Source organism: Leptidea sinapis, chromosome 23 (assembly GCF_905404315.1).
Source record: "Leptidea sinapis chromosome 23, ilLepSina1.1, whole genome shotgun sequence".
NCBI classification, from domain to species: domain Eukaryota; kingdom Metazoa; phylum Arthropoda; class Insecta; order Lepidoptera; family Pieridae; genus Leptidea; species Leptidea sinapis.
The window spans coordinates 3,842,566-3,854,989 of NC_066287.1; the positions used below are offsets into that span (position 1 = coordinate 3,842,566).

General features: G+C 34.2%; 1 protein-coding gene across 2 annotated transcripts in view; it reads right to left on the reverse strand.

The window, feature by feature from the left end:
- The window catches only part of LOC126971337 (enhancer of polycomb homolog 1), a 105,965-nt gene extending 101,231 nt beyond the window's left edge, over window positions 1-4,734 (reverse strand). For both annotated transcript variants that reach the window (XM_050817586.1, XM_050817587.1), the window contains exon 1: window positions 4,355-4,734. In XM_050817586.1, coding sequence (XP_050673543.1) covers window positions 4,355-4,507 — 153 coding nt within the window. In that variant the 5' untranslated portion in view covers window positions 4,508-4,734. The remainder of the gene's footprint in view (window positions 1-4,354) is intronic.
- Between the last annotated feature and the right edge of the window lie 7,690 nt (window positions 4,735-12,424).

Below are 12,424 nucleotides of genomic sequence, written 5' to 3' on the forward strand. Positions count from 1 at the left end.
TATCGTAGATATGTTTTAAGCATAGAATTACTGCTCATAACCTAACTAATAACACTTCAACTTAAATAATATTTGATTTTATATATAAGCCATATTTTTTTTTATTTCTGAGATTTAATTGTATTTCGTCCTTAAAGTTCCATTACTTTCAAAATTAAAAGGCATTTATTTTCTCAAAATTGATTCATTTAGAATTCTTTTTGATGTCATTTCTAATAACTACTAGATACTACTACCGATTCGGAAACAAATGGCGCTCTGAGAGAGAAGAAGCGGCGCAAGAAACTCGCGCATTCAAAGTTTACATTCACAAATTAAAGTGTAACCTCCAATACTGCAGATAAAATTTTATCCTTAATCAAATAAGCAATAAAGCTGGAGTCTGGACTGAGATTGTGGAATATTCCCCACAGACAGAAACGGAAACTATAAATAGATTATCTTAATGTTGTTTCTAAGTATAGAGAGGAACATTATAATTAACGAGTAATCAAATCCTCTCTACTTGTGTGTTTGTTGTTCAAACTAATTACGTCATAGTACACAAAAGCAAGTGCGCCGAAATTGCAGTTTAAAGGGTCTGGGTGGTTGGCTATAACGTTATATATTCGGCGTTATTACTATAAAGTGATGTACACTATCATAAAAATTTATGTACATACTAGCTGACCCAGCAAACGTTGTATTGCCGATATTAAAATCGCGATACAAAAGTAGCTGTTGATTGTAGATGGGTGAAAATTGAAGTTGTATGTATTTTTTAATGCTGCCTCATAATCAAAAAATTAAAAAAAAAATTGGCGTGGACCACCCTTAACATTTAGGGGGATGAAAAATAGATGTTGTCCGATTCTCAGACCTACCCAATATGTACTCAAAATTTCATGAGAATTGGTCAAGCCGTTCCGAAGGAGTTTAACTACAAACACCGCACCATGAGAAATTTATATAATAAATAAGTTAACAAAAACATCCTTCTTCCTTGATTCATGTCGCGTTGTTGTGGTCTACAATCATATAATGAGGATTGTTCCAAACATAAAAATAAATAAATCAAGTTCATAAGTCACTCACCCCTTTGTTTTCCTCTTGTGTTACAAAAGCGAATGGGCTGCGATGATCATGTACCATCAGGTTGTATGCTCATAATATTTTCCATAATAAACATAACCAAAGCTTAATGTGCCAGAACATCTTGTTATGAGACAAACCAAGCCATTTCTCTTCCAAATGTGTAGTAGAATTTGACTATCAATAAGTGTATTATGTCCAATTATAAATAAAATTAAAAAATAATAGCTCTTATGTAAGGGTGGGTTGATGTAATTGGATGAAGCAAGTGAATCACTGTTTCATCAACAGCTAATATAATAAAAACAAGTAAACTACTTTTATATACAGACAGAAAGAGGCACTACAATTTAAACGTGTTAATTTAAAACAGCACAAAATATGCAAACTAATATTCATTGTTATAAGCCATACCCTACTTATTTCAATGCATTCACAAAAAACTTCCAATTGTTATGTAGGCCAGATATATTTGCACATTTTGTTTGCAATGCTGCTTTGATTTAAGTTGACTCTGTATAAAGAAACATATATATAATTCAAGCTATTTTAATACACTTAGAATGTAGGTATTTTTTATAATTACAGAAAGTAACAGTCAAAAAATTCACTTTAAAATCATTAGTAATATACTATGTTATTGGATTCTCTTATAGGTAATGTACACTAACTTCCTTATTCATAATGGTCCGCTAACTTTAAACAGCCGCTTAGGAGTGTTTTTTCTCATTCTGACTTAGGTCAATAGAAGAAGACATAGTGAGAATTAGCAATGCTTTAAGTTAGCAGACTATTATGAATAAGGGGGTAAAAATATGAATCTTCTGACTTAAGCATTACGCCTCAGTGTGACTACTGACTGAAACTTGTCTCTATTAAGAACACAAATTTAAGTTTCATAGGCTGGAAAGCTAGGTAAACATAGTAACACAATCAATCTTTCAATAATTTTGAAAAACTACCCCTCAAAGTATTTAGTTAAAATATAAAAAAAATATGAGTTTGGAATAAGTACAATAAAAACTAGGCAGGTAGAAAGAAAACTCTTTTTATACTATATCTGTTATACTAATAATTACTTCTAACCCCAGGCTGTAAAAGCTCTGTTATACCAAATCTATACCCTCTATATTATGTTTTTTTTTTTATGAAAATTTGACACAAGACGAGCAGGATGTTCAGCTGATGGTAATTGATACACCATGCACATTACAATGCAGTGTCACTTACGATTCATGAAAAACCCAAAAAACTCTGAATGGCACTACAATTGCGCTTGTCATATCCTTGAGACATAAGATATTAAGTGTCATTTGCCAAGTAATTTCACTTTACTGCTTCACTGCAGAAATAGGCGCTTTTGTTGTACCCATAATCTAATCGGCATCCTGTGCATAGCAGCTTCCTACTGGTATATGTATAAGAAATCTGTTATAAATACCTATTTGTATAAATAAGGAATTTTAATTGGTACATATTGAATATCTCTGACTTCAAGCACAGGTAGACTTGATCTGATACATCATAAGTGAAGTAAGCACCTGTATAGTATATATAAAATAATTATACTCTTAAGTACAACTCAATAGAAAAGAGAATAAAGATTACTATAATTATTGCATGATGATGTTGAAATGAAATCTTTGCATAGAACTTTATCACACCTTGTTTTTGGTTTTCAGAGGTGACATTAACAAAAATATTAACACTTGAATAGAGTGCTAGTAAAAAGTAATATATCATAATCAAATGTATGATCACCAACATTAGGTAGTGTTTATTGAGCACTATCTGCCACAATTGTGACTTTTCCGGCTTATTCCACTTGTATCAAGGCTGTATCATGTTGGAAAACTTTAAAAAAAATGGCTAGATATTTTTTATGCTATTTAAATATGACTAGTGACAACACACTCATCCCTCACCTGTTTCCTGTACAAATAGCATTTGATTGAAACCTAAAAACCATTTAATATCTACGTAAAATGAGCAATATGTATATAATAATAATATTGACACACTTTTTACACAAATTATCTTGCCCCAAGTTAAGCATATATAGCCTGTGTTATGGGTTACAAGACAATGATATATTTAATACAATATACTTACTTAAACATACATAAATTCATATAAACATACATAAATCCATGACTCGGAAACAAACATCCATATTCATCATATAAATGCTTGCACCTACCGGGATTATATATAATATACTTATAATATTAAAAAAAAGAGATTTTAATATGTTGCAACATGAACTCCAATTGGAGTACGAGCTATGACATCATAATTGTTTTATTTAATGTTTAAACAAACATATAGAAAAGCTCTTAATTTATAAAATGTTTATGAGTCCACTTATTGCTTGAAGATAAAATGAAATTATGTTGGCATAATATTTAAAGCCGTTAATCCCATCTCTTCCAATGAGATAAGTTTATCATTTAAGTAGGTAAGTAGTATATTTTTATGACCACACATTTATCAAATTAATTTCAAACTTAGAAGAAGTACAATTAACAAACACCTTTTACATATTTTTGTGCTCAAACAGATTTAATTTACTTTGTAAGATTTAAAATGTTTTTATTATTAATTTAGAATAAATTAATATATCAAAATTGATTATGCATCAGTGTCATCAACAAAATAATCCAAAAATACTTTATTCACAGCTGTATAGTCAATATTAAGTTTCTTCCTTCAATATATTAATAAATATTCATATATTTTAAATATTTTAGCTTTTCTAAATAAATACTACTTTTTTAATATTTTTATTTATATACATAATTATACGTACAGATTTATTATTATTTTTATCAGTTCTAGCCGGCGCAACGTCATTGTTTGTAAACAAATACATGTTTACGATGATTCTGACATTTTTCCCAATAACTATTTAAACATAATAAAAACACATATTTTATACGCCTGTGATTCAAGAAAACGCATTTTATATACACTGAAAAGACGTCTAAACTCCACAACCATCTCGCAACAGTTTGCACTATCATCAAATTATCGCGCCAAATTTGACATAAAACATTTTGCAAAACTTTATTAGAGATTTGTTTTAACTTGATTTCATAAGAAATTTGATACTAAATCGGTAGTAATTAGCGAAAAATATGAAGCCCTCGAGTATTCACATCGTATTTCAAGCAGAAAAACATGCTACGTATGATAGCCTCCAGCGGTAAAAACATGAAACATAAAATTTGTAATGGCCGACACTTAGGTGCGATGCCAGTACATCAAATGCTAAAATACTCACACTTTCTTCCTCTTTTTCCATACCAGAAGGCATTTGAGGTACAGCACGATTAATCGCCGAGTAGTCTGGTAAATCCGGAAGCTCCTCGGCGATATATATCGGCATTGGTTTCGACGCATCCAGGGCCCTCGCCCTAAACGAGAGCTTCGACATTTTGTTGACAGAACAAAACACGCTAGCGTCGACACAAAAATGCACTTAAAAAACACTTATATGCTCCTCCAGGAGGTCCTAAAGGACAAAAAACTGCACTTTACACACTCTAGTTCGTTCCCATGATTAATTTTTGCACACACTCAGTCACAATTAGTGAAAAACAATATCGAAACTTCGCAAATTATCCGTACTTCACAGAAAGCCATCATGGCGGCTTTCCGTTTGGCGGACGACCATGACCAACTTCCACGAGCGCGACGTACGCGGGAAGGAAACACGCGGGAACTGTTTCACCAATTATATGTCTATTTAATATATTCATTTAATAAATACCAAATTTGTTTTAACAAAGCCTCTTAATAAATAATAGAAAAAATTAAAATATGTAACAAATTCAAATATTGTGAAATATTATATCAATTAATTAAATAAAAGCAGCCAAAGATTCACTTTACCAGAACATAGACAATACAGAGCAATGAGCTGCTCCGGCTTGACAAAAAATAGAAAGCCAGTTACATAGAGCTAGTACTAGGAAATATGTATGTAGATTAATTTTTTGACTATGTCGTACGTAAAAAATCTGTGTTTCGCATTTTTTACGCGACATATTAAAGTAAACTCGAGACGTAAAATATTTTCAAGTGCTGACCGCGATTATTTAAATATTTTTATTTGTTAGCTATTGTGTAGCTCGATTATTTGTCTGGAAATAGGGCAGACTGACAGATGATTCCGGGTTCATCAGATCAAATCTCTGAGGTTATTAAATAATATTTTTAATCTAATTACACCTCATAAAGTACAATTTTTAGGTCATTTAAATAAACAACTTTTGATTAACACTTTATTTTGTATGATAGAAGAAGAAAGAGCTATATCCTTAAAAATATTATAATCATGATTAAGAGTTTGATTATTTCTTCACATTCACGCCTTAAATGCAAAGGTTGTATGCATGACCTGTGTGTTCAGTCTCAATAATTTTCTATGTACCTACTATGTTTTTTATGAGAATATTATAATAATAGGTAATTCATTTATTCACAGATAACGAAGATCTATATTGTGTTAGTAACCAAGCTTAAAAACTATTGATAGTCGTTAAATGCTAAGGCGTTTGTCCAGCGTGGAGATACGCCCACTTGTTACCGTTCCTCATTATGGGGCAATCAAGCCTACTCCCAATGACGTTCTATATACATATCGTAGTCTGATGGCGGAACGGCAAAAGTGTGCTTAAAGACACTGTAAGCACACTTTTCTCCTTAGTTGTATATAAACTGTGTGTCAATCAACAAGCCTAAGTGTGCTATAAAAAGTGCTTAAATAATACGTTAACGACACAAAAGATGGTGTGACTTATCACCGGTAAGTTTATTTTATTTATGTAAGATTGGTTTGCAAAAAGCGTAAATAATTTAGTAAAACGAATATTTTTTTCATTATTCATTCATCATTATTGACAAGTATTCACATCCCATTCTCTCCCACTTTTGAGCATGAAACAGATGATCATCTAGCTTTCTCTCTAAGAAAAGCTAAAGAACTTTCTTCGTACAAAGAAAGGCTAACATATTTTAATATACATACCTTGAGCCAAAGAAGAGATTTGTTGGATTTGATGTTTCTATATAAGAGTCTTAAAAACGTCTATGATAATCCAGATTTAGTTTACAAGATTAAATTTAATGTTCCCTTTCGATATCCCCGCAAAGCAATAACACTTCTTCAAAGACCTTTTCAAAAAACTGTTCTCGGCAATAACTCACCAATTTCCAGGATGTCTAAAATACTAAACGATAGTTGGAAACATTTGGATCCTTTCTGGGACTCACTCAAAACATTCCGAAGTAAAATTTTAAGTGATAAATTAAATAATTTGTAATATTAACAAAATATATTTAACTGATTTCAATTTAGCGAACTACCTAGAACTATTTCATTGTGATTTTTTTTGGTAATAAGATAATACGTTTTTTAAATTATGTATGAGTACTTCATTTGACATAAATATTTAAAAGCAAAGTAAGCTTCATAATAATTGCATGCTGTATCTGCCTTAAAAGATAATGTATTTAGAATTAACTTTAGATTAAATATTGTATTGTTGCTTGAATTAACGTAATTATCACTGGTGGATCGAATAAATAAATAAATAAATAAAGGACGCTACCATGGGCGCCGGCAGGGGGGTGCACTTGCACCCCTTGGGAATGTGGAGGAATTATTGAAATAAAAAGCCGTCTGTTGAAAATCATTTTTTTATTCACAATAATTAGTAGTCAGTTATTACACTATTCTCATTTAAAAAGCAACTGCAGCCGGCGGGGTTTTTGACCGAACTTATTAATAACTAGAGACCGGATTATATGATGTACGAAAATCTATAAAAAGGGCCAAAATATGCATACAATTAAACAGGAGAAAATAAAAAGTCATATTTTTATTTTATTTTATAAAGGCTTGTACTAACAATCGTATTTATGAAAGAAATTATTACAAGATATATCTACTTAGGTAACAATGAAATTTAAGATTTACTTACCTTTAAAAATATGTACTACTAAGTACTGTTCTAAATATTCTGTAGACAAATTGTGTCTACGATCGCTTGGTAAATTTTTGTAAGCGGAAAAGGAGCGTTCTACGTCTACTGAGGTTACTGGGCAGAATTTTTTGAGTGCAATGTTTGGGCGTACTATGAAAACGATCGAACGATGGGCAATATCGAGCGTAAATATGCATGGTAATTATTATTTTTTTCTAAAATTAGCAACTACCGCTGAAAAGGTACTAAATATGCATTTGGATAGCCAATATGCATTTTCATATAATCCGGTCTCTATTAATAACGTTTTCTATAAAGTTATCTTTATTGTCCTTGGTTATCTTGCGTCGTTGGACACTTAACAAGAATAATCCAGACAGTCGCTCGTCACCTGTTATGGACCTATTCCAAGTTTTAACTCTTCTCAGTGTGCTAAAAGATCTTTCAACTGTGTACGTTGTCACGGGTAGACTAAGAACAATCTTGATCGCTTCTGCTACCGAAGGAAAGAAATCATTTGCCTCGTCGATGTAGTCTATAAGATATTTTTCATATCGATCAACTCCACTGATATTATAAGCCGCTGGCTGTGGATATTTCCACATTTCGAACCAAGTTGTAATTTCTGAAATAAAATTAGGTAAAAGATCGCCATACAAATTTTCAATGTCTTTTGCAGCTCTAAGAAATTCTTCTTTACTGAGACCTTTTATTATTTTTGGGTGTAGTGTTTTAGAAAATCTGTCTTTTAAAGAAGAAATAATCGAATCAAGGTAAGGGATTATAAAGCTCTTTTCTAAAATTCTTCAACGTTTTCGGATGGGTGGCTGGATCGATGAGCCTGTCGTTTCGTAACTAGTTGGTATTTAATCTCAATGTTATGGTCTTCGCAACTTTGTTTAGCTTTTCCAAATATAGCAGTAAGTTCCTGCGATGCGTTTTGCATGTGACCCTCTATTATTTTAATGAGTTTGCAAATGTGGTCATTCACTGAATTAATGTCTAAATCGACTTGTTGAAGCTAGTTGCAAACAGGCTCAAGGTTTGCCGAGTAAGTAGCGAAAATATGCAATGCCACAATAAAATTTGTGGTGGTCAAAGCAGTACGCAGTTGGTAAGCTCTAACCTTTGTCTTAGAATTAATGGCTTGATCTTCTAAGAGGTCTTGTAATGCTTCTACAATGTTGGTGAAATTTTGAGCGAAAATTCGAATACTTTTGTACCTTGCAGACCACCTGGTTTCGTAAAACAAGGGTATATTTGGAATTTTTTTTCGCCGTAAAATGCTCTCTCTAAAAAAAGTTATAGTTGCCTTAACCATTCCAACAGTATTTCTTATTTCACTCAAATTATTTAAATCATTGACAACAAGATTAAATATGTGACTAGCACAGTGGAAATACTTTGCTTTGGGATATTTATCATTTATTATTTTCTGAACTCCACCAACATGTCCAGCCATCGTGGAGCAACCATCATACCCATGTCCAACCATTTTGATGAGATCTAAACCACATGATGTCAAAAAAGATATTATAACTTCAAAAACTCGATGCAGCATCTAATTTTTGAAGTGGTCTGTACCCCAAAAATTCTTCAAGTATTACGTAACTGTGTTTCGTTTGGTCAAACTTGACGTATCTTATGCCCATTGAAAGCTGTTCAGTCCCACTGTGTCGTCAGCCAAGATTGAAAAGTATGCCGCTTCTTTTGCTTCATCAGTAATGGTTTCACGAAGAACATCAGCACAGGTTTCAATAAATTCGTTTTGTACTTGATGGGATATATAGAGGGCATTGTTCGAACCAGTTAAGTCTTTGAAGACTGATCTTCTGTTTTTCCTCGAAGGGGTAAATCATGCGTAGCACAAAATAAGACAGAAGGTAATATAATGGGTTGACGATTTTTTCTGTTTTCTGAAATTTCCCTGTTATATTCAGTATCAATCTGTTCATAAACGTCATTTTTTTTTCTTTGCATGATTTCCAGAAAATTTTTACAACGTATAACCGATTCACGATGCCACTGGCTATTTGCATTAGATTTCGCACACTCATGAAATTTTTACCCTGAGTACTGCCTCGATGAATTTGTGCGGGAAATAATACACATGTACGGCAAAGTGGTACTAAAGCCTGAGCAGAATAGGCTAACCAAGGGTATGTTGTGAGCCACTCGTGGCGAAATGCACGTTGTTGTATTACGTTTTTATGATCGATGTCTTGCTTGAAATCATAATCTTTTGGTTTTAGGTTTCCACGGTGTTTCGAGAACTTTAAACCGTATTTCATCACTAATAGGTACGTTAGAATCCAGATATAAACCCACATCATAAATATTAATTGAAGTTTGTTGTGTTGTTAATTCAGTTTTACTAGTAGTTTGCTGTGCCGAAGTACTTGGAAAAATCTTTACTATTAAACTGTTCATTTTCAATCTTTTTTCCCTTGCACAAAAATCGCCTTATGTCACTCATATTTTATGCTTTATATATTGCCTGCACTGATTAATTAATTATGGCGCGCAATGACACTAATCTATGGAAACGGCGGATGGCGGACATGGATATGGCGGGAAGTATTAATTTTTCAAACGGACGCACTGTGCACCCACTGACGATAAAAGATAACTATTAGTCACTCGCGATTTGCTCACTCGGAACGAACTGTTCGAACTTCAATCGAAAACTGACTGACTCGGAACTCGACCTAGCCCCCTTTTTAAGACAACATCTTATTTTCTTGTTAGATTGCTAACTCTATGAATATTTTTTTCAAGACTGAACTAAGTACACACGCACTCTGGTGGTGCATTTTAAAACTACGTCTGTTCCAATTAAGCATCAGCACAATTCGGCTTTTTACCCGCTTATGAAACCGACATTATTTATTTTGTCTTTGTATGTAAGAAGGGACCTGACGCTGATATCATATCTATTCAAACTCTTAAGAGGGAAGGTGCATAATGCGGATATATTGGGTAGACTGTAACATTGTTGTTCCGGATAGGTACGTAAGGCGCCGACGTCGGCCGCGCGCACCATCTTGTTAAGCCACGCAGCGATGACGCGTGCTCTGCGTCTGTTTTGTTGCACCCAGGGTGAATTTATCACAGTAGCATTATTTATATGTTATACAATTTAAATATATAAATGTAGTAATGAATGTACCTCTATCGAATTGGAATTTTCTGTAATAGGTAGATAGTGTGTATTTTTATAAAATAAATAAATAAATTTTAATGTTCGCTTACACTACATATACCAAAAATATGCCTTGGAATAGATGTCTGTCTAAAAGACAATTTTTTCCAGGGAACTTAACATCTTAATAACCAGTTTACCGAATTATTTTAAGTAGGTAGAAATATTATATTTGAGTGTTTGTTTCTCTCATTATAGGTTTCCTTAACTTATTAGATCCAAATCCATTTAGTTAGAGCGTTAAGGAGTAACAAACATACAAATAAAACAATAGATAACATTCAAACTTTCCCCATTACAATATGAGTGTGATTTTTGATCAAAAACATAAAAACACATTTTTTTTATGGAATAGGAGGACAAACGAGCGTACTGGTCACCTGGTGTTAAGTGATCACCGCCACCCACATTCTCTTGTAACACCAGAGGAATCACAAGAGCATTGCCCGCCTTAAGGAAGGTGTACGCGCTTTTTTGAAGGTACCCATGTCGTATCATCCCGGAAACACCGCACAAGGAAGTTCATTCCACAGCTTTGTAGTATGAGGAAGAATGCTCCTTGAAAACCGCACTGTGGAGGACCACCACACATCGAGATGGTGGAGATGATATCCTAACTTGAGGCGTGTCGTGTGAAGGTGGAATTCGGCGGGGGGAATCAGGTTAAGCAGCTCTTCGGAACACTCCCCGTGATAAATGTGGTAGAAGACACACAATGAAGCGACGATTCTACGCAATGCCAAGTGATCCAGCTGTTCACTGAGCACTGGGTCCCCGTGCTGCTCTGCGTTGCACGCGGTCAAATGGATCGAGCTGATAGTGGGGTGCGCCAGACCAGCAACACACCTGCAATCTCTTTTACTTTTTCTCCTTTGTAGTCCCTCAATCAGAGGCCTCAGGAAACTGCTGGCTATCTGTGAAAAATATGCAGGGCAGCATGGCCTAAAATATAATGTAAAAAAAACACAAATGATGGTGTTTCCGGCTAAGAAAGGTCTGGAGAGAATTCCGATGGTCTTTTTAGACGGTGTATCCATAGATAGAGTGGACCGATTCAGGTACTTGGGGCATATCCTAACTGAGAGTTTGTGTGATAGCGAAGATATAGAACGCGAGCGGAGGGCTCTGGCTGTTCGATGCAATATGCTCGCACGCCGGTTTGCACGGTGCAATTCTGAGGCGAAGCTGACACTATTTAGAGCATATTGTCAATGCTTTTACACGTGTCAGCTTTGGGTCAACTGCACTAAAACGGCACGAAGCAGCATCAGAGTGCAGTATAATAATGCATACCGTATTCTGATGAGACTGCCCAAATATTGCAGTGCGTCGGGCATGTTTGCCGACGCCAGAGTCCCCGATTATTTCGCAGTGATAAGATCACGAGTTGCTGCTTTTTGGTCTCGTATTCGCGAATCCGAAATTCTCAGTGTATGCTCTGAGCACCCAGAGAATCCTATACTCCATTACTAGCTTTCGCTGCATCGTGACATTAACCGGAAATAGTATTATCAGTACATTACTCTTTGTACGAACCCCCCTTTGGGGCAATCTTAGTTTTAAGTTATTTAATTATTAAGTACTGTGATGTATACAATTTTATTTTTAAGTACATCTTATTCAATTTATTGTAATGGGTTTAAAATGCCTGAAATAAATGACATATTATTATTATTATATATATTATATTATTATTTTACCAGTATTGTTGCAGAGGGATCACCTACCATGCAATATCAGACTATTTTGATTGTATGACCCTTAGATAATTAATTTATAACACAGCCAATGAAAACACGTTTATTACTTTAGTGTGCGTGAGAAGCTACGTTTTACACTCACGATTTGTATGTCACTTTTTGTTAGTGTGCGTGCATTGGTCAAAATAGAGGTTAACTGTCAACCTCAATTTATTTCGACGTTTTCACAGCTGTCACAGTCTATCTAGACGTATAACTGATATGTGGTATACCCTTAATAATTCAATTTCGTAAAAAAAAAAGTGTATTTATAATTTTATCGCAGGGCAGCTGTAGCTCGACGGACAGATTGCCGTTGGGGCAGTAAAGTTCTCGAATGGCGACCACGTACCGGAAGACGTAGTGTTGGTAGGTCCCCCACAAGATGGACCGACAATTTGGCCAAGATCGCCGGAGTAGGT